The sequence below is a fragment of the Pelophylax lessonae genome (assembly GCF_965119305.1).
Source record: "Pelophylax lessonae genome assembly, chromosome: 7".
NCBI lineage: Eukaryota > Metazoa > Chordata > Amphibia > Anura > Ranidae > Pelophylax > Pelophylax lessonae.
The window spans coordinates 852,491-875,682 of NC_138774.1; the positions used below are offsets into that span (position 1 = coordinate 852,491).

Genomic DNA, 23,192 nt, shown 5'->3' on the forward strand with positions numbered 1-23,192 from the left:
AGTGAAAGTTTGATTTATGATTGTTAATCTGTCCCATTACTTTTGGTCCCTTAAAAAGTGGGAGGCACATATACAAACTGTTGTATTTCCTACACCTTTCACCTGATTTCGATGCAAATACCCTCAAATTAAAGCTGAAAGTCTGCAGTTAAAGCACATCTTGTTTGTTTCATTTCAAATCCATTGTGGTGGTGTATAGAGCCAAAAAGATTAGAATTGTGTCCATGTCCCAATATTTATGGACCTGACTGTAGATGTGTTACATTAATTTTAATCCTAATTTTTGATGATTATGGCTTACAGCTAGTGACACCCCAAAATAAATGTTGTCTTAGTGAGAAGTCTGTCCATGTACAGTATAGGATGCACTCAGTTCTTGGTCGGGGCTCCTTTTGCATGAATTACTGCATCAATGCGGCGTGGCATGGAGGCGATCAGCCTGTGGCATTGCTGAGGTGTTATGGAAGTCCAGGTTGCTTTGATAGCGGCCTTCAGCTCCTCTGCATTGTTGGGTCTGGTGTCTCTCATCTTCCTCCTGACAATACCCCACAGATTCTCTATGGGGTTTAGGTCAGGCGAATTTGCTGGCCAATCAAGCACAGTGATCCCATGATCATGTGACCAGGTATTGGTAGTTTTGGCAGTGTGGGCGGTGCCAAGTCCTGCTGGAAAATGAAATCAGCATCTCCATAATGCTGGTCAGCAGAGGGAAGCATGAAGAGCTCTAGAATTTCCTGCTAGAGGGCTGCGCTGACTTTGGTGGACCAACACCAGCAGATGACACCAGGGATGCTGATTTAATTTTCCACCGCCCACACTGCCAAACCTACCAATACCTGGTCACATGATCATGGGATCACTGTGCTTGATTGGCCAGCAAACTGGCCTGACCTAAAGCCCATAGAGAATCTGTGGGGGATTGTCAAGAGGAAGATGAGAGACACCAGACCCAACAATGCAGAGGAGCTGAAGGCCGCTATCAAAGCAACCGGGACTTCCATAACACCTCAGCAGTGCCACAGGCTGATCGCCTCCATGTCACGCCTCCACACCACGCCGCATTGATGCAGTAATTCATGCAAAAAGGAGCCCTGACCAAGTATTGAGTGCATCCTATACTGTACATTGACAGATTTTTCACTAAGACAACATTTCTCTATTATAAATCCTTTTTTTATTGGGAATATTCTAATTTTCTGAGATACTGAATTTTGGGGCGTCACTCGCTGGAAGCCATAATCATCAAAATGAAAAGAAAGAAATGTGTGAAATCTCTCACTCTGTGTGTAACATCTATAGAAAATATAGGAGGTGAACTTTCTGAGTTGAATTACTGAAATATTGATGATATTCTAATTTTATGTGATGCACCTGTATACACATAAAGCTGCTCCATCCTATCCATCATGTGCGGTGCTGCCCCCCGGTGGTGTGTGATGGATCACCTCTATATACACATAATGCAGCGCTATCGGACCCGGCCTTTTGTGGCACTTTTTGTTTAGAAGTTTAAATCCTTTTTATTTATTTATTTTTTCTAGAAATTATTTTTTAAGCAGAGACCCCAGAGAATAAAATGGCAATTGTTGGAATTTTTATGTCACACTGTAATTGCGCAGCCGTTTTTCAAATGCAAATTCAAAATGAAAAAATACAATTTAATACATTTTTGATGAAAAAAAACAAAACAATATACAACCCGATGTTTTGGTAACATATAAAAGAAGATGTTACGCTGAGTAAATAGATTTTGAACATGTCAGGCTTTAAAATTGCGCACGCTCGTGGAATGGCGCCAAGCTACGATACTCAAAGATCTCCTCTAAAAATGTTCTACAGGTTACCAGTTTAGAGTTACAGAGGAGGTCTAGGGATAGAATTATTTCTCTCGCTCAGGGGTGTCCAAACTATAGCCCTCCAGGTATTCAGGAACTACTATTCCCATGAGGCACTGTAAATCTCTTGACATTCACAGATATAACTTGGCATGATGGGAATTGTAGTTCCCGAACAGCTGGAGGGCAATTGTTTGGACATAGCTGCCTCGCTCTAAAATTCGCATCGATACCGCACATGTGTGATGTGAACATCGTTTACATATGCGTGCTTAAAATTTTCTGTTTCCTAATTTATTTTTATACTGTCGCTTTTTTTTTTAACACTTTTATTCGTATTACAAGCAAGGTAAACATCCCATGTAATATAATTGAGGGATGACAGGTCCTCTTTATGGAGAGATCTGGGGTCCATAGGACTCCAAATCTCTCCTCTACCTTAAAATTATAAAAAAAAAAAAAAAATTGATCTTTTGCTTAAAAAAAAAAATAAAAAAAAATTGTTTACATTCCCCTAGACTGGAATTTACATCACCCAGGTCCTCCAAGATCATAGAAACAGAATCAATCTGGCTTCCGTTCACCTCTATGGCCGGCTGCATGAACCGTCTGATTGTTTTCCAGGCTCGCCGGTAAGAACGGTAAACCCGAGAAACGCCGGCGAGCTTCTGAACGGAATCCTGCAGCTAATTAGTCACTCAGACTGCTTTCATGAGAAAGCCAATCGCTAGGCTAAACAATACAATCCCGGGGTGATGGCCGATTGCTTCATCCATCACCCCCCTAATCCAATTCATAGCCGCAACGTTTATATATGTATTGTGGCCAACAAGTGGCTATAGATCATCTGCAATGCTGCCCCCCTGTGGTGTGTGATGGATGGACCACATTATGTATACATTGTATCACCTCTATATACACATAATACAGCTCCATCATATACATCATCTGCAGTGCTGCCCCCCGGTGGTGTGTGATGGATGGCTCACATTCTGTATACATTGTATCACCTCTATATACACATAATACAGCTCCATCATATACATCATCTGCAGTGCTGCCCCCCCGGTGGTGTGTGATGGATCGCTCACATTCTGTATACATTGTATCACCTCTATATACACATAATACAGCTCCATCATATACATCATCTGCACTGCTGCCCCCCGGTGGTGTGTGATGGATGGCTCACATTCTGTATACATTGTATATACATTGTATCACCTCTATATATACACATAAAGCGTTATATATTAGCAGCAGATCCTCAGCCAGACCATCTCCGGCTTTCCCTTTGGGGTTCTTCACGGATTAGCTGATAAAGCAATACAGAGAGAGAGAGCAAAAGCCAATCAGACATCGGCGGGGTGAAAGGTTAAACCTGATTGGCTGCTCATTTCTGGTGAAGAAGAACAATGTCTGACCACACGGTTGCTGGATGGACTGGAAGGAGGAGTGCAGCACCTTTCTCTGCCCCCAGCTGACTACGACCCTCGAGAACAGGAATCACTGAATGGCGGACAACAGTCTAGGTGCGGAATGAGCCACTGTTCCATCCACACTCACGGTCACGCCATTTAGGAGGCGCCAGACTCCGTCACTACCCCCCTTCACATAATCCACCCCCCCACACACAGCCAGAGTAGTGTCCTCTGCCCCCCTTCACATCATTCCCCCCCCCACACACAGCCAGAGTAGTGTCCTCTGCCCCCCTTCACATCATTCCCCCCCACACACACAGCCAGAGTAGTGTCCTCTGCCCCCCTTCACATCATTCCCCCCCCACCCAAAGCCAGAGTAGTGTCCTCTGCCCCCCTTCACATCATTCTCCCCCCACACAGCCAGAGTAGTGTCCTCTGCCCCCCTTCACATCATTCCCCCCCACACACACAGCCAGAGTAGTGTCCTCTGCCCCCCTTAACATCATTCCCCCCTCCCCCACACAGCCAGAGTAGTGTCCTCTGCCCCCCTTCACATCATCCCCCCCCCACCCAAAGCCAGAGTAGTGTCCTCTGCCCCCCTTCACATCATTCTCCCCCCACACACACAGCCAGAGTAGTGTCCTCTGCCCCCCTTAACATCATTCCCCCCCCCCACACAGCCAGTGTAGTGTCCTCTGCCCCCCTTCACATCATTCCCCCCCACACACAGCCAGAGTAGTGTCCTCTGCCCCCCTTGACATCATTCCCCCCCCCACCCACAGCCAGAGTAGTGTCCTCTGCCCCCCTTCACATCATTCCCCCCCACCCAAAGCCAGAGTAGTGTCCTCTGCCCCCCTTCACATCATCCCCCCCCCACCCAAAGCCAGAGTAGTGTCCTCTGCCCCCCTTCACATCATTCTCCCCCCACACACACAGCCAGAGTAGTGTCCTCTGCCCCCCTTAACATCATTCCCCCCCCCCACACAGCCAGAGTAGTGTCCTCTGCCCCCCTTCACATCATTCCCCCCCACCCAAAGCCAGAGTAGTGTCCTCTGCCCCCCTTCACATCATTCCCCCCCACCCAAAGCCAGAGTAGTGTCCTCTGCCCCCCTTCACATCATTCCCCCCCACCCAAAGCCAGAGTAGTGTCCTCTGCCCCCCTTCACATCACCCCCCCCACACACAGCCAGAGTAGTGTCCTCTGCCCCCCTTCACATCATCCCTAAAAAAAAAAGCCTAAAAACATCAAATGAGGATAAATGTAACCGATCTAAATTACGAGGCTTATATACCAATGCCAGAAGCCTGGCCAACAAGATGGGAGAGCTGGAGCTGCTGATGTTTGAGGAGGACTTAGATTTTGTGGGGATAACTGAGACTTGGTTTGACAGCTCTCATGACTGGATGGCGACCATTCAGGGGTATTCCCTTTATCGCAGAGATAGAGAAGGTAAAAAAGGGGGAGGGGTATGTTTGTATATTAAGAACAGTGTACAGGTATATATGAGGGATGATATTAATAATGGAGCTAAGGACGAGGCAGAATCCCTATGGGTAGAGCTTCAAAGGGAAGGCACGGTGGGGAAGGTAATATTGGGCATATGCTATAGGCCCCCCAACCAGAGGGAGGAGGGGGAGGCGGACCTCATGTTACAGATAGGATTGGCAGCAAGGATGGGAAATGTCATTATAATGGGGGACTTTAATTATCCAGATATAGACTGGGCAGAAGGAACCGCGCATTCAGCCAAGGCTCGACAGTTCCTAAATGTTTTGCAGGACAATTTCATGGGTCAGATGGTGAATGCACCGACAAGAAACAATGCGGTACTTGACCTACTGATTACCAACAATACAGACCTGCTCACGGATATAGAAATACGGGAAAACTTAGGGAACAGTGACCATAGGTCAATTGGTTTCAGTATTAATTACAGTAATAGGAAACACAAGGGTAATATAAGGACACTGAATTTCAAAAGAGCCAATTTCCCTAAACTGCGCTCACTGCTAGAAAATATCAAATGGGATAGAACCCTGGGAACAAAGAACACGGAGGAAAAATGGGAGTGCTTCAAGAGCATACTTAACAAGGGGGTGGGCCAGTGCATTCCACAGGGAAATAAATTTAAAAGAGCAAAACTAAACCCTGGGTGGCTAAACTCCAACATAAAAATGTATATTAGCGCTAAAGAAAAGGCCTTCAAAAAATACAAGAATGAGGGGTCATTGGCAGCATTTAAGCACTACAAAGAGTGTAATAAGAAATGTAAAGATGAAATCAGGGCGGCTAAAATAGAACACGAGAGACATATAGCGGAGGAGAGTAAAAAGAACCCCAAGAAGTTCTTTAAGTATATAAACAGTAAGAAAGCGAGGCCAGAACACATTGGCCCCATAAAAGATGATAAAGGAAAAATGGCCACTGAGGACAGAGAAAAGGTGGAAGTGTTAAATAATTTCTTTTCTTCAGTCTTCACAAAGGAATCGGGGGGCTACACGAACCCAGCTTGTAAGGCCGAACTAAATAATACACCTCAGGAAGTGCCGCCATGGCTAACAGAAGATAGACTTAGAGCTAAACTAGAGAAGCTTAACATAAATAAATCACCGGGACCGGATGGCTTGCACCCGAGGGTTCTTAAAGAGCTCAGCCAGGTGATTGCCAGACCATTATTCTTGATCTTTACGGATAGTTTACAGACGGGAATGGTGCCAGCTGATTGGAAAAAAGCCAACGTGGTACCAATATTTAAAAAGGGGCCGAGATATATCCCGGGTAACTATAGGCCGATCAGCCTAACATCTGTAGTCTGCAAAATATTGGAGGGGATGTTAAGGGACCACATACAAGACTTTAGTAATAAAAATGGTATTATAAGTAGTAATCAGCACGGATTCATGAAAAATCGTTCGTGCCAAACCAATCTATTAACCTTCTTTGATGAAGTGAGCTGCCACCTAGATAAAGGTAAGCCTGTGGATGTGGTGTATCTGGATAAAGGAAGGCCTGTGGATGTGGTGTATCTGGATAAAGGAAAGCCTGTGGATGTGGTGTATCTGGATAAAGGAAGGCCTGTGGATGTGGTGTATCTGGACTTTGCAAAGGCCTTTGACACCGTTCCCCACAAACGCTTACTGTACAAACTAAGGAAGGTAGGTATGGATCATAAGGTGAGTACCTGGATAGAGAACTGGCTCCAGGGGAGAGTACAGAGGGTGGTGATTAATGGGGAGTACTTGGATTGGGCGGGTGTGGAAAGTGGGGTCCCCCAGGGTTCTGTCCTGGGACCAATCCTGTTTAATTTATTCATAAATGATCTAGAGGAGGGGATATCTAGTACAATCTCAGTATTTGCAGATGATACTAAACTAGGCATGCCAATATCTTCTATGCAGGATGTGGAAACCTTGCAAGCGGACCTGAACAAAATAACGGGGTGGGCAACTACATGGCAGATGAGGTTTAATGTTGAAAAATGTAAAGTAATGCACTTGGGGGCCAGAAACCAGAAAGCAAGCTACTCACTAGGGGGGGAACCTCTGGGGGAGTCTAGGATGGAAAAGGACTTAGGGGTACTGGTAGACAACAGGCTTGGCAGTGGCATGCAATGCCAAGCCGCCGCAAGCAAAGCCAACCGAATACTGGGATGTATAAAAAAGGGGATTCACTCCAGAAATAAAGAGATTATTCTCCCACTCTACAAGACTCTGGTCCGGTCACATCTGGAGTATGCTGTCCAGTTCTGGGCACCGGTCCTCAGGAAGGATGTGCTGGAACTGGAGAAAGTCCAGAGAAGGGCAACAAAAAAAATTAGGGGGATGGAGGACATCAGCTATGAAGAAAAACTACAAGCCCTGAACCTATTCTCTCTGGAGAAGAGATGATGAGGGGGGATATGATATCAATGTACAAATACTGTACTGGCGACCCTAGCATAAGGAACAAACTATTCAGAGAGAGGAGATACAATAAGACACGTGGCCACTCACTAAAACTAGAGGAAAGGCGGTTTAACCTTAAAGTGCGTAAGGGGTTCTTCACTGTAAGAGCGGTAAGGATGTGGAATTCTCTTCCACAAGCAGTCGTATCAGCAGGGAGCATTGATAGTTTCAAAAAACTGTTAGATGGACACCTTAAAGACCACAACATACAGGGGGTATACAATGTACAACATACAGGGGGTATACAATGTACAACATACAGGGGTATACAATGTACAACATACAGGGGTATACAATGTACAACATACAGGGGTATACAATGTACAACATACAGGGGTATACAATGTACAACATACAGGGGTATACAACGTACGGCTAAAAGCAAACACACACACACATCATAGGTTGAACTGGATGGACTGATGTCTTTTTTCAACCTCACTAACTATGTAACTATGTAACTATCCCCACACACAGCCAGAGTAGTGTCCTCTGCCCCCCTTCACATCACCCCCCCCCCACACACACACACAGCCAGAGTAGTGTCCTCTGCCCCCCTTCACATCATTCTCCCCCCACACAGCCAGAGTAGTGTCCTCTGCCTCCCTTCACATCATTCCCCCCACACACAGCCAGAGTAGTGTCCTCTGCCCCCCTTCACATCATCCCCCCCCCACAGCCAGAGTAGTGTCCTCTGCCCCCCTTCACATCATCCCCCCCCCCCACACAGCCAGAGTAGTGTCCTCTGCTCCTCTTCACATCATTCCCCCCACACACAGCCAGAGTAGTGTCCTCTGCCCCCCTTCACATCATTCTCCCCCCCACACAGCCAGAGTAGTGTCCTCTGCCCCCCTTCACATCATTCTCCCCCCCACACAGCCAGAGTAGTGTCCTCTGCCCCCCTTCACATCATTCTCCCCCCCACACAGCCAGAGTAGTGTCCTCTGCCCCCCTTCACATCATTCTCCCCCCCACACAGCCAGAGTAGTGTCCTCTGCCCCCCTTCACATCATTCCCCCCCCACACAGCCAGAGTAGTGTCCTCTGCCCTCCTTCATATCATTCCCCCACACACAGTCAGTGTAGTGTCCTCTGTCCCCCTTCACATCACCCCCCCCCCCACACACACAGCCAGAGTAGTGTCCTCTGCCCCCCTTCACATCATCCCCCCCCACACACAGCCAGAGTAGTGTCCTCTGCCCCCCTTCACATAATCCCCCCCCACACACAGCCAGAGTAGTGTCCTCTACCCCCTTCACATCACCCCCCCTCCACACAGCCAGAGTAGTGTCCTCTTCCCCCCTTCGCATCATTCCCCCCCCCACACACACACACAGCCAGAGTAGTGTCCTCTTCCCCCCTTCGCATCATTCCCCCCCCCCCACACACACAGCCAGAGTAGTGTCCTCTGCCCCCTTCACATCATTCCCCCCACACACAGCCAGAGTAGTGTCCTCTGCCCCCTTCACATCATTCCCCCCACACACAGCCAGAGTAGTGTCCTCTGCCCCCTTCACATCATTCCCCCCCCCCCACACAGCCAGAGTAGTGTCCTCTGCCCCCCTTCACATCATTCCCCCCACACACAGCCAGAGTAGTGTCCTCTGCCCCCCTTAACATCATCCCCCCCCCCACACAGCCAGAGTAGTGTCCTCTGCCCCCCTTCACATCATTCCCCCCCACACACAGCCAGAGTAGTGTCCTCTGCGCCCCTTCACATCATTCCCCCCCCCCCCCCACACAGCCAGAGTAGTGTCCTCTGCCCCCCCTTCACATCATTCCCCCCCACACACAGCCAGAGTAGTGTCCTCTGCCCCCCTTCACATCATTCCCCCCCCCCACACAGCCAGAGTAGTGTCCTCTGCCCCCCTTCACATCATTCCCCCCCCCACACACAGCCAGAGTAGTGTCATCTGCCCCCCTTCACATCATTCCCCCCCCACACAGCCAGAGTAGTGTCCTCTGCCTCCCTTCACATCATCCCCCCCCACACACACAGCCAGAGTAGTATCCACTGCTCCCCTTCACATCATTCCCCCCACACACAGCCAGAGTAGTGTCCTCTGCCTCCCTTCACATCATCCCCCCCCACACACACAGCCAGAGTAGTATCCACTGCTCCCCTTCACATCATTCCCCCCACACACAGCCAGAGTAGTTTCCTCTGCCCCCCTTCACATCATCCCCCCCCACACACAGCCAGAGTAGTGTCCTCTGCCCCCCTCACATCATTCCCCCCCACCCACAGCCAGAGTAGTGTCCTCTGCCCCACTTCACATCACCCCCCCCCACCCAAAGCCAGAGTAGTGTCCTCTGTCCCCTTCACATCATTCCCCCCCCCCCTCACACAGCCAGAGTAGTGTCCTCTGCCCCCCTTCACATCATTCCTCCCCCCCCACGCACAGCCAGAGTAGTGTCCTCTGCCCCCCTTCACATCAAAGCCAGAGTAGTATCCTCTGCCCCCCTTCACATCATTCCCCCCCCCTAAAGCCAGAGTAGTGTCCTCTGCCCCCCTTCACATCATTCCTCCCCCCCCCCACACAGCCAGAGTAGTGTCCTCTGCCCTCCTTCACATCATTCCCCCCCCCCCACAGCCAGAGTAGTGTCCTCTGCCCCCCTTCACATCATTCCCCCCACACACAGCCAGAGTAGTGTCCTCTGCCCCCCTTCACATCATTCCCCCCCCCCACACACAGCCAGAGTAGTGTCCTCTGCCCCCCTTCACATCACCCCCCCCCCCACACAGCCAGAGTAGTGTCCTCTGCCCCCCTTAACATCATTCCCCCCCCCACAGCCAGAGTAGTGTCCTCTGCCCCCCTTCACATCATTCCCCCCCCACACAGCCAGAGTAGTGTCCTCTGCCCCCCCTCATATCATTCCCCCACACACAGTCAGTGTAGTGTCCTCTGCCCCCCTTCACATCACCCCCCCCCCCACACACAGCCAGAGTAGTGTCCTCTGCCCCCCCTCATATCATTCCCCCACACACAGTCAGTGTAGTGTCCTCTGCCCCCCTTCACATCATCCCCCCCCACACACAGCCAGAGTAGTGTCCTCTGCCCCCTTCACATAATTCCCCCCCCCCCACACACAGCCAGAGTAGTGTCCTCTACCCCCTTCACATCACCCCCCCCCCCTCCACACAGCCAGAGTAGTGTCCTCTTCCCCCCTTCGCATCATCCCCCCCCCCACACACACACAGCCAGAGTAGTGTCCTCTTCCCCCCTTCGCATCATTCCCCCCCCCCCCACACACACAGCCAGAGTAGTGTCCTCTGCCCCCCTTCACATCATTCCCCCCACACACAGCCAGAGTAGTGTCCTCTGCCCCCCTTCACATCATTCCCCCCACACACAGCCAGAGTAGTGTCCTCTGCCCCCTTCACATCATTCCCCCCCCCCCACACAGCCAGAGTAGTGTCCTCTGCCCCCCTTCACATCATTCCCCCCACACACAGCCAGAGTAGTGTCCTCTGCCCCCCTTAACATCATTCCCCCCCCCCACACAGCCAGAGTAGTGTCCTCTGCCCCCCTTCACATCATTCCCCCCCACACACAGCCAGAGTAGTGTCCTCTGCCCCCCTTCACATCATTCTCCCCCCCCACACAGCCAGAGTAGTGTCCTCTGCCCCCCTTCACATCATTCTCCCCCCCACACAGCCAGAGTAGTGTCCTCTGCCCCCCTTAACATCATTCCCCCCCCCCCACAGCCAGAGTAGTGTCCTCTGCCCCCCTTCACATCATTCCCCCCCCCCACACAGCCAGAGTAGTGTCCTCTGCCCCCCTTCATATCATTCCCCCACACACAGTCAGTGTAGTGTCCTCTGCCCCCCTTCACATCACCCCCCCCCCACACACAGCCAGAGTAGTGTCCTCTGCCCCCCTTCACATCATCCCCCCCACACACAGCCAGAGTAGTGTCCTCTGCCCCCCTTCACATAATTCCCCCCCCCCACACAGCCAGAGTAGTGTCCTCTACCCCCTTCACATCACCCCCCCCCTCCACACAGCCAGAGTAGTGTCCTCTTCCCCCCTTCGCATCATCCCCCCCCACACACACAGCCAGAGTAGTGTCCTCTTCCCCCCTTCGCAACATTCCCCCCCCCCCACACACACAGCCAGAGTAGTGTCCTCTGCCCCCCTTCACATCATTCCCCCCACACACAGCCAGAGTAGTGTCCTCTGCCCCCTTCAAATCATACCCCCCCCCCCACAGAGCCAGAGTAGTGTCCTCTGCCCCCCTTCACATCATTCCCCCCACACACAGCCAGAGTAGTGTCCTCTGCCCCCCTTAACATCATTCCCCCCCCCCCACACAGCCAGAGTAGTGTCCTCTGCCCCCCCTTCACATCATTCCCCCCCACACACAGCCAGAGTAGTGTCCTCTGCCCCCTTCACATCATCCCCCCCCCCCACACACAGCCAGAGTAGTATCCACTGCTCCCCTTCACATCATTCCCCCCACACACAGCCAGAGTAGTGTCCTCTGCCCCCCTTCACATCATCACCCCCCCCACACACACACAGCCAGAGTAGTTTCCTCTGCCCCCCTTCACATCATCCCCCCCCCACACACAGCCAGAGTAGTGTCCTCTGCCCCCCTCACATCATTCCCCCCCACCCACAGCCAGAGTAGTGTCCTCTACCCCCTTCACATCATTCCCCCCACACACAGCCAGAGTAGTGTCCTCTGCCCCCTTCACATCATTCCCCCCCCCACACAGCCAGAGTAGTGTCCTCTGCCCCCCTTCACATCATTCCCCCCACACACAGCCAGAGTAGTGTCCTCTGCCCCCCTTAACATCATTCCCCCCCCCCACACAGCCAGAGTAGTGTCCTCTGCCCCCCTTCACATCATCCCCCCCCCACACACAGCCAGAGTAGTATCCACTGCTCCCCTTCACATCATCCCCCCCACACACAGCCAGAGTAGTGTCCTCTGCCCCCCTTCACACCATCCCCCCCACACACACACAGCCAGAGTAGTTTCCTCTGCCCCCCTTCACATCATCCCCCCCCCCCCACACACGGCCAGAGTAGTGTCCTCTGCCCCCTCACATCATTCCCCCCCACCCACAGCCAGAGTAGTGTCCTCTGCCCCACTTCACATCATCCCCCCCCACCCAAAGCCAGAGTAGTGTCCTCTGCCCCCCTTCACATCATTCCTCCCCCCCCCCGTCACACAGCCAGAGTAGTGTCCTCTGCCCCCCTTCACATCATTCCTCCCCCCCCACCCACAGCCAGAGTAGTGTCCTCTGCCCCCCTTCACATCAAAGCCAGAGTAGTGTCCTCTGCCCCCCTTCACATCATTCCTCCCCCCCCACACACACACACACAGCCATAGTGTCCTCTGCCCCCCTTCACATCATTCCCCCCCACACACAGCCAGAGTAGTGTCCTCTGCCCCCCTTCACATCACCCCCCCCCCCCACACACAGCCAGAGTAGTATCCACTGCTCCCCTTCACATCATTCCCCCCACACACAGCCAGAGTAGTGTCGTCTGCCCCCCTTCACATCATCCCCCCCCACACACACACACAGCCAGAGTAGTTTCCTCTGCCCCCCTTCACATCATCATCCCCCACACACAGCCAAAGTAGTGTCCTCTGCCCCCCTCACATCATTCCCCCCCACCCACAGCCAGAGTAGTGTCCTCTGCCCCACTTCACATCATCCCCCCCCACCCAAAGCCAGAGTAGTGTCCTCTGCCCCCCTTCACATCATTCCTCCCCCCCCTCACACAGCCAGAGTAGTGTCCTCTGCCCCCCTTCACATCATTCCTCCCCCCCCCACCCACAGCCAGAGTAGTGTCCTCTGCCCCCCTTCACATCAAAGCCAGAGTAGTGTCCTCTGCCCCCCTTCACATCATTCCTCCCCCCCCACACAGCCAGAGTACTGTCCTCTGCCCCCTTCACATCATTCCCCCCCCCCACAGCCAGAGTAGTGTCCTCTGCCCCCCTTCACATCATTCCCCCCACACACAGCCAGAGTAGTGTCCTCTGCCCCCCTTCACATCATCCCCCCCCACACACAGCCAGAGTAGTGTCCTCTGCCCCCCTTCACATCACCCCCCCCCCCACACAGCCAGAGTAGTGTCCTCTGCCCCCCTTCCCATCACCCCCCCCCCCCCACACACAGCCAGAGTAGTGTCCTCTGCCCCCCTTCACATCATTCTCCCCCCCACACAGCCAGAGTAGTGTCCTCTGCCCCCCTTAACATCATTCCCCCCCCCACAGCCAGAGTAGTGTCCTCTGCCCCCCTTCACATCATTCCCCCCCCCCCACACAGCCAGAGTAGTGTCCTCTTCTGCCCCCCTTCATATCATTCCCCCACACACAGTCAGTGTAGTGTCCTCTGCCCCCCTTCACATCACCCCCCCCCCCACACACACAGCCAGAGTAGTGTCCTCTGCCCCCCTTCACATCACCCCCCCCACACACAGCCAGAGTAGTGTCCTCTGCCCCCCTTCACATAATTCGCCCCCCCCACACACAGCCAGAGTAGTGTCCTCTACCCCCTTCACATCACCCCCCCCCCCTCCACACAGCCAGAGTAGTGTCCTCTTCCCCCTTTCGCATCATCCCCCCACACACACAGCCAGAGTAGTGTCCTCTTCCCCCCTTCGCATCATTCCTCCCCCCCCCCCACACACACAGCCAGAGTAGTGTCCTCTGCCCCCCTTCACATCATTCCCCCCACACACAGCCAGAGTAGTGTCCTCTGCCCCCCTTCACATCATTCCCCCCACACACAGCCAGAGTAGTGTCCTCTGCCCCCTTCACATCATTCCCCCCACACACAGCCAGAGTAGTGTCCTCTGCCCCCCTTCACATCATTCCCCCCACACACAGCCAGAGTAGTGTCCTCTGCCCCCTTCACATCATTCCCCCCCCCCCACACAGCCAGAGTAGTGTCCTCTGCCCCCCTTCACATCATTCCCCCCACACACAGCCAGAGTAGTGTCCTCTGCCCCCCTTAACATCATTCCCCCCCCCACACAGCCAGAGTAGTGTCCTCTGCCCCCCTTCACATCATTCCTCCCCACACACAGCCAGAGTAGTGTCCTCTGCCCCCCTTCACATCATTCCCCCCCCACACAGCCAGAGTAGTGTCCTCTGCCCCCCTTCACATCATTCCCCCCCCCCACACACAGCCAGAGTAGTGTCCTCTGCCCCCCTTCACATCATCCCCCCCCCACAAACAGCCAGAGTAGTATCCACTGCTCCCCTTCACATCATTCCCCCCACACACAGCCAGAGTAGTGTCCTCTGCCCCCCTTCACATCATCCCCCCCCCCCACACACACACAGCCAGAGTAGTGTCCTCTGCCCCCCTTCACATCATCCCCCCCCACACACAGCCAGAGTAGTGTCCTCTGCCCCCCTCACATCATTCCCCCCCCACCCACAGCCAGAGTAGTGTCCTCTGTCCCCCTCACATCATTCCCCCCCACCCACAGCCAGAGTAGTGTCCTCTGCCCCACTTCACATCATCCCCCCCACCCAAAGCCAGAGTAGTGTCCTCTGCCCCCCTTCACATCATTCCTCCCCCACCCCTCACACAGCCAGAGTAGTGTCCTCTGCCCCCCTTCACATCATTCCTCCCCCCCACCCACAGCCAGAGTAGTGTCCTCTGCCCCCCTTCACATCAAAGCCAGAGTAGTGTCCTCTGCCCCCCTTCACATCATTCCTCCCCCCCCCCCACCTAAAGCCAGAGTAGTGTCCTTTGCCCCCCTTCACATCATTCCTCCCCCCCCCCCCCCCACACAGCCAGAGTAGTGTCCTCTGCCCCCCTTCACATCATTCCCCCCACAGCCAGAGTAGTGTCCTCTGCCCCCCTTCACATCATTCCCCCCACACACAGCCAGAGTAGTGTCCTCTGCCCCCCTTCACATCATTCCCCCCCCCCACACACACAGCCAGAGTAGTGTCCTCTGCCCCCCTTCACATCACCCCCCCCCCCCACACAGCCAGAGTAGTGTCCTCTGCCCCCCTTCACATTACCCCCCCACACAGCCAGAGTAGTGTCCTCTGCCCCCTTCACATCATTCCCCCCACATACAGCCAGAGTAGTGTCCTCTGCCCCCCCCCACACACACACACAGCCAGAGTAGTGTCCTCTGCCCCCCTTCACATCACCCCCCCCCCCCCGCACACACAGCCAGAGTAGTGTCCTCTGCCCCCCTTCACATCATCCCCCCCCACACACACAGCCAGAGTAGTGTCCTCTGCCCCCTTCACATCATCCCCCCCCCCACACACAGCCAGTGTAGTGTCCTCTGCCCCCCTTCACATCATTCCCCCCCCCCCACACACAGCCAGAGTAGTGTCCTCTGCCCCCCTTCACATCATTCCCCCCCCCACACACAGCCAGAGTAGTGTCCTCTGCCCCCCTTCACATCACCCCCCCCCCCCCACACACACAGCCAGAGTAGTGTCCTCTGCCCCCCTTCACATCATCCCCCCCCCCCCCCACACACACAGCCAGAGTAGTGTCCTCTGCCCCCCTTCACATCATCCCCCCCACACACAGCCAGAGTAGTGTCCTCTGCCCCCCTTCACATCACCCCCCCCCCACACACACACAGCCAGAGTAGTGGCCCCCGCCCCCCTTCACATCACCCCCCCCCCCCCCACACACAGCCAGAGTAGTGTCCTCTGCCCCCTTCACATCATTCCCCCCCCCACACACACAGCCAGAGTAGTGTCCTCTGCCCCCCTTCACATCATTCCCCCCCCCCCCCACACACACAGCCAGAGTAGTGTCCTCTGCCCCCCTTCACATCATCCCCCCCCACACACACACAACCAGAGTAGTGTCCTCTGCCCCCCTTCACATCATCCCACCCCCCCACACACAGCCAGAGTAGTGTCCTCTGCCCCCCTTCACATCATCCCCCCCCCACATACACAGCCAGAGTAGTGTCCTCTGTCCCCCTTCACATCATCCCCCCCCCCACACACACAGCCAGAGTAGTGTCCTCTGTCCCCCTTCACATCACCCCCCCCCCCACACACAGCCAGAGTAGTGTCCTCTGCCCCCTTCACATCATCCCCCCCCCCCACACACACAGCCAGAGTAGTGTCCTCTGCCCCCCTTCACATGATCCCGCCCCCCACACACACAGCCAGAGTAGTGTCCTCTGCCCCCCTTCACATCATCCCCCCCCCCACACACACACAGCCAGAGTAGTGTCCTCTGCCCCCCTTCACATCACCCCCCCCCCACACACACACACAGCCAGAGTAGTGTCCTCTGCCCCCCTTCACATCATTCCCCCCCCACACACACAGCCAGAGTAGTGTCCTCTGCCCCCCTTCACATCATTCCCCCCCCCCCCCAAACACAGCCAAAGTAGTGTCCTCTGCCCCCCTTCACATCATCCCCCCCCAGGAGCTCCGCAGTTCTTTTAATGCTGTTCCTCCCACACTTGGTCCAGAAATGCGCTGTCCTGCCTAAGGAAGGAGAGTGAAGGGGGGGGGCAGAGGACTGTACTCTGGCTTTGTGGGGGGGTGGTGTGAAGGGGGGCAGAGGACTGTACTCTGGCTTTGTGGGGGGGGGGGTGGGTGTGAAGGGGGGGCAGAGGACTGTACTCTGGCTTTGTGGGGGGGGGTGGTGTGAAGGGGGGCAGAGGACTGTACTCTGGCTTTGTGGGGGGGTGGTGTGAAGGGGGGGCAGAGGACTGTACTCTGGCTTTGTGGGGGGGGGGGGTGGTGTGAAGGGGGGGCAGAGGACACTACTTTGCCTGTGTGTGGAATGAATGATGTGAAGAGGGGCAGTGCTGGGGGAGGGGGGTGATGCAAAGGAAGAGCAGTTCTGGAGCGGCTGGGGTGAGGCAGAGGGAAGGCAGTGCAGGGGGGTAAAATGTGAAGAGAGGCAGTGCTGTAATGGGGGAGGTGTCATGTAAATGGAGGGAGCAGTGCTGTGGGCAGAGGGGGGGGGGTGGGTGTTAATGTGAGGAGGGCAGAGCATACTATTGTGGTGGGGGGGCAGTGCTGTGGGGGAGATGCTGGGGTTGATGTGAAGGGGCAAAAGGACAGTATTGTGGGGGGGTGATATGAGGGGGGCACAATTCTGGGGGGGTGATGCAAATGGTAGACAGTGCTGGGGGGGTGTAAAAAGAGACAGAGCTGTTGGCTGGGGGGTGTTAATGTGAGGAGGGCAGAGTATACCACTGACCATTGGGGGGGGGGGGTTGTGATGATGTGAGGTGGGGAGAGATCTAAAGGGGGGGCAGTGTTATGGGGAAAATTATGTAAAGGGGGGCAGTAAAATGTGAAGAGGGCCAGTGTTGCGAGGGGGAGTTGTGATGTATAGGGCGGTATCAGCGCTGTGGGGGGGGGGGGGGTTGGCTGTTAATGTGAGGAGGGCAGAACATACTTTTGTGGGTGGAGGGGAGGTGATGCAAGGGAGGGCAGTGCTGAGGGGGGTAAGATGTGAAGAGGGGCAGTGCTCGGGGGGGGGGGGGGTGGGTGATGTAAAGGGAGGGAGCATACTATTGTGGGAGGGGATTGTGATGATGTGAAAGGGGGCAGTGCTGTGGGGGGGGGGGGTGATGTGAAGGGGCAAAGGCAAGAATTGTTGGGGGAGGGGGGGGGGTGATACGAAGGGGGCACAGTTCTGTTCGGCAGAGGACAGTACTGTGGGGGGGGGTGATGATTTCAAGGGGGAGTTGAGGACTGCTGTGAATAAAGCAGGTGTGTGATGTGAAGTGGGGGGCTGATGTGGTGGGGAGGGACTGTGATATGGTGGGGGGGGGGGGGGGGGACTGAGGACACTGATTTAATGGTCTGTGATATGGTGGTGGGGGGGGAGGGACTGTGATGTGGTGGGGGGGAGGGACTGTGATATGGTGGTGGGGGGGGGGGGGGACTGTGATATGGTGGTGGGGGGGGCACTGTTATATGGTGGGGGGGGGACTGATATGGTGGTGGTGGTGGGGGGGGGGGAGGGACTGAGGACACTGATTTAATGGACTGTGATATGGTGGTGGGGGGGGAGGGACTGTGATGTGGTGGGGGGGAGGGACTGTGATATGGTGGTGGGGGGGGGGGACTGTGATATGGTGGTGGGGGGGGCACTGTTATATGGTGGTGGGGGGGCACTGTTATATGGTGGGGGGGGGGGGGACTGTGATATGGTGGTGGGGGGGGGGGGACTGTGATATGGTGGTGGGGGGGGGGGACTGTGATATGGTGGTGGGGGGGGGGCACTGTTATATGGTGGGGGGGGGGGGGACTGTGATATGGTGGTGGTGGTGGGGGGGGGGGGAGGGACTGAGGACTCTTCTGAATTAATGGACTGTCGTATAGAAAGAGAGGGCTGAAAAAAAAATATGCGGCTTGGACCTCTGGTGGAAGAAAATTTTACTGGTCAGACCTCCATGAATTTTATTCTATAATGCCCCCCCCCCCCCATGCACACACACAGTTCCCCCCCCCCCCCGCCAGAAGTCCCCCTCAGTCCTCCAGGTCTGGGTCACCTCCGGCTCATCCTCAGGACGGCCGGGTTGGGGTACTGCGGTTCCTCGATCGCTCTTTCACCAAACTTTAACTTTAGGAGCTCCACATAATTATTTGGCGCCTGAACCACGACCCCCGCAAAGGGCAACGTCTGGAGTGGCTGCAGGAAAGTTTCGGGGAACTCAATATCCTGGGGGTGGCCTGTCCAGGAGTCCCGGGTCATCACCCCATCCCGGGGGTAGAAGGGCCACAGGTCTACGTGTAGGTGGTTGTTTTGGCTGTACTGAACCCTGAAGAAGTCTCCCTCCACGGCCCGCTCCCACACGAAGCCCTCTGAGTCTATGAGTGAGCCGCCCTGGGCCCCCCGCAGTTCTGGGCACAGCCCCACATCCTCCAGGTAGATGCCCAGGTCCACGTCATAGTCCCAGGGGATGATGTCCTGGAGGCGGGCCGCCCCCAGCAGGCTCCCCCCCTCCAGCCAGTAGCGCACATTGCTGGCCTCCAAAGTCTTGATGACGTGAGCCAAGGTGGTCCTCAGAGCTCGGAGGCAGCAGGGCGGAGTCCAGCGCCCCTCATACAGGTACTCCGGGGTCTCCCCGACCACCGTCCCGAAGCAGCGCGGCGTCTCCTTGGAGCATCCATACCATCGATCGCCTTCGGGGGCACGGACCAATCGTATGCTCAGTGCTCTCATGGTGACGGCCTCCTCCGCACGCTCCGCCTGGTCCGCCTTCCAGCGCCCATGGTCCGTGGCTGGAAGAGGGGTGCGCGGAAACTTGGTGCCTTCCAGTATCTTCACCCCCCACCCCCGCAGAGCAGACTGGATGAAAATGGCCGACTGGACGGGGCGGGAGAGAGGAAACGGCAAGTCGAACAAGTCGCGGGATCTCATCAGAAGGACAGCGGATCCGCCAACGGCCCCGCAGGTCTCCCCTGCATCGGCCGCCCTGTACTCCGCCGTCCACGCCCGTAGGGACACGTTCAGGTGTAAACAGTTCAGCGCGCCCCCGGCGCCGGCCGCTATGATCCGGACTCCAGAGGGCGTGTCCCGCAGAGCTCGGGCCATTCTGTCCAGCAGATCGGGGGGGTCCAGAGATGTTCCATCCGGTACCAGAGCCACCAGGCGGGTGCGGACGTGGGACTCCAGGCGGACAGCTGAGCCAGGCTGCTCGGGGGAGGGGTTAAGGTGCAGGACATGGAGTCTGGGCACTGGCGGGTATGGTGGAGCCTCCGAGGCGATGAGGACCTGGAGAGACGGGCGAGCGCGCAGGAAGGAGTGGTTGAGGTCCGCCAGGCCGTGCTCGAAGGTCCGGAACTCCCGCACAATGACGGTGATCCCCGGAGACAGCGCGGGGGAGGGGCTGAGACGTCCCGCTGGCCGGGACTTCAGGTGCCACGTGTAATAGAGCAGCAGAACATTGCAGAGCAGAGTCAGGGCGATCAGCAGGTGGCACAGCGGGCAGCGCATCTTCGACCCATCGAGGGCGGCCTGCAAAGACAAAGCATTGAGTATGAATGCAGGGAACCCTCAAAACGCAGGGGACCGATCGCCTGCCACGCCCCTCCCCCGCCCACCATCCTCATCCCCAACCAAACGCAGGACCCGCCACCAGGTGACCGATCGCCTGCCACGCCCCTCCCCCTCCCACCATCCTCATCCCCAACCAAACGCAGGACCCGCCACCAGGTGACCGATCGCCTGCCACGCCCCTCCCCCGCCCACCATCCTCATCCCCAACCAAACGCAGGACCCGCCACCAGGTGACCGATCGCCTGCCATGCCCCCCCACCATCCTCATCCCCAACCAAACGCAGGACCCGCCACCAGGTGACCGATCGCCTGCCACGCCCCTCCCCCTCCCCCGCCCACCATCCTCATCCCCAACCAAACGCAGGACCCGCCACCAGGTGACCGATCGCCTGCCACGCCCCCCCCCCCCCCACCATCCTCATCCCCAACCAAATACAGGATCCGCCACCAGGTGACCGATCGCCTGCCACGCCCTCCCCCCACCCACCATCCTCATCCCCAACCAAATACAGGATCCGCCCACCAGGTGACCAATCGCCTGCCACGCCCCCCACCCACCATCCTCATCCCCAACCAAATACAGGATCCGCCCACCAGGTGACCGATCGCCTGCCACGCCCCCCCCCCCCCACCATCCTCATCCCCAACCAAATACAGGATCCGCCCACCAGGTGACCAATCGCCTGCCACGCCCCCCACCCACCATCCTCATCCCCAACCAAACACAGGATCCGCCGCCAGGTGACCGATCACCTGCCACGCCCCCCCCCCCCCCCACCATCCTCATCCCCAACCAAATACAGGACCCGCCACCAGGTGACCGATCGCCTGCCACGCCCCCCCCCCCACCATCCTCATCCCCAACCAACCAAATACAGGATCCGCCCACCAGGTGACCAATCGCCTGCCACGCCCCCCACCCACCATCCTCATCCCCAACCAAACGCAGGATCCGCCACCAGGTGACCGATTACCTGCCACGCCCCCCAACTCATCCCCAACCAAACACAGGATCCGCCACCAGGTGACCAATCGCCTGCCACGCCTCCCACCCACCATCCTCATCCCCAACCAAACACAGGATCCGCCACCAGGTGACCAATCACCTGCCATGCCCTCCCACCATCCTCAACGTCATTTCACTCAATGGCATCGCCCCCTGCTGGCTGAAGGTACAAAACACTGAAGACATCACCTCCACCTGTGTCCTATGGTACAGTGAATGCCAACCCTCCCCCTCCCCATGGGCAGACATTATGTAGCCCAGGAGGAGGTCTATGAACACTGCATCGAACGCTGCCCTCTCCTGGCATCACTGGGATAAACATCCTCAGCAATGGGGGTACCGGATCCCACCAGAAGAGAGCTTACCCCCCCCACCCCACCGTGCCAATCACATGACCATACAGCAATCCTCCCTTCCTGGAATCCCGGAGGATCCGTCTGCAGAACATTTCATCTCAGGCACTTCACCCACCAGGGGAGGGCTCCGCCACCTCATGCCGCTGCGCGGTGGGAGGAGTCAGTGGTCAGGTGATGGGTCAGAGAGTGGTTTGGGGGTTCTGGTTGCGCGGTGGGAGGAGTCAGCGGTCAGGTGATGGGTCGGAGAGCGGTTTGGGGTTCTGGTTGCGCGGTGGGAGGAGTCAGCGGTCAGGTGATGGGTCGGTGAGCGGTTTGGGGGTTCTGGTTGCGCGGTGGGAGGAGTCAGCGGTCAGGTGATGGGTCGGTGAGCATTGGGGGCTCTGGTTGCGCGGTGGGAGGAGTCAGTGGTCAGGTGATGGGTCGGTGAGCGGTTTGGGGTTCCGGTTGCGCGGTGGGAGGAGTCAGCCATCAGGTGACGGGTCGGAGAGCGGTTTGGGGTTCTGGTTGCGCAGTGGGAGGAGTCAGCGGTCAGGTGATGGGTCGGTGAGCGGTTTGGGGGTTCTGGTTGCGCGGTGGGAGGAGTCAGCGGTCAGGTGATGGGTCGGTGAGCAGTTTGGGGCTCTGGTTGCGCGGTGGGAGGAGTCAGCCGTCAGGTGACGGGTCGGAGAGCGGTTTGGGGTTCTGGTTGCGCAGTGGGAGGAGTCAGCGGTCAGGTGATGGGTCGGTGAGCGGTTTGGGGGTTCTGGTTGCGCGGTGGGAGGAGTCAGCGGTCAGGTGATGGGTCGGTGAGCATTGGGGGCTCTGGTTGCGCGGTGGGAGGAGTCAGTGGTCAGGTGATGGGTCGGTGAGCGGTTTGGGGTTCCGGTTGCGCGGTGGGAGGAGTCAGCCATCAGGTGACGGGTCGGAGAGCGGTTTGGGGTTCTGGTTGCGCAGTGGGAGGAGTCAGCGGTCAGGTGATGGGTCGGTGAGCGGTTTGGGGGTTCTGGTTGCGCGGTGGGAGGAGTCAGCGGTCAGGTGACGGGTCGGAGAGCAGTTTGGGGTTCTGGTTGCGCGGTGGGAGGAGTCAGCGGTCAGGTGACGGGTCGGTGAACGGTTTGGGGTTCTGGTTGCGCGGTGGGAGGAGTCAGACTGAGGTCATGTGACCTATGCACAGCACCCCATTCTCAGTGGAGATGATTGGTTGATGGACGGACAGACACAGGACAACACGTGACCATACCTGGATCTCACACACTTGTTACATTGTATCCATCAGCCGCACCACGTGTCTTCCGGCTCTCCGGTTCCCGCCCCTTCGCGTCTCAAAATATCTGAAACTTTATTATTCTGTTTCCGCTCTGACATTATAAATAATGAGAGACCCGCCCAAGTCTCTCCTTCCTCCAACCCATTTTCTTAGGTACCTCCCATATCCCCGCCTCCACTGCGGCTCTGCGGAATACAGAGCTCCGCCCATAAGCCTCGCACTTGACGTGGCAGCCAATGCTGGGCGGAGCCATGGCCCGAAGCCTCAGTAACCGCGCCACCATTGGTCCGTCATCCTTGAGAGGGGCGGGTCTGATACGTGTAGGTGTGGCTTCATCCCTGTCTCCCCGTTTTATGCAAATGCTGCGCTCCACTGTTGGATACTACGCCT

At 56.2% G+C, this 23,192-nt stretch overlaps 1 protein-coding gene across 1 annotated transcript; it reads right to left on the reverse strand.

Annotated features, from left to right (window-relative positions):
- Window positions 1-18,661: 18,661 nt before the first annotated feature.
- On the reverse strand, window positions 18,662-22,931 carry FKRP (fukutin related protein). The gene is made up of 2 exons (XM_082264524.1): window positions 22,776-22,931; window positions 18,662-20,152 (listed from the first exon to the last, which is right to left on the reverse strand). Exon 2 carries the CDS (start codon window positions 20,129-20,131, stop codon window positions 18,680-18,682), a length of 1,452 nt encoding a protein of 483 aa, XP_082120650.1. The 5' UTR covers window positions 20,132-20,152; window positions 22,776-22,931; the 3' UTR covers window positions 18,662-18,679.
- Between the last annotated feature and the right edge of the window lie 261 nt (window positions 22,932-23,192).

Excerpts from the sequence above, each read along its gene's own strand:
- FKRP (XM_082264524.1), bottom strand. The coding sequence starts at position 20,131 with ATGCGCTGCCCGCTGTGCCACCTGCTGATCGCCCTGACTCTGCTCTGC.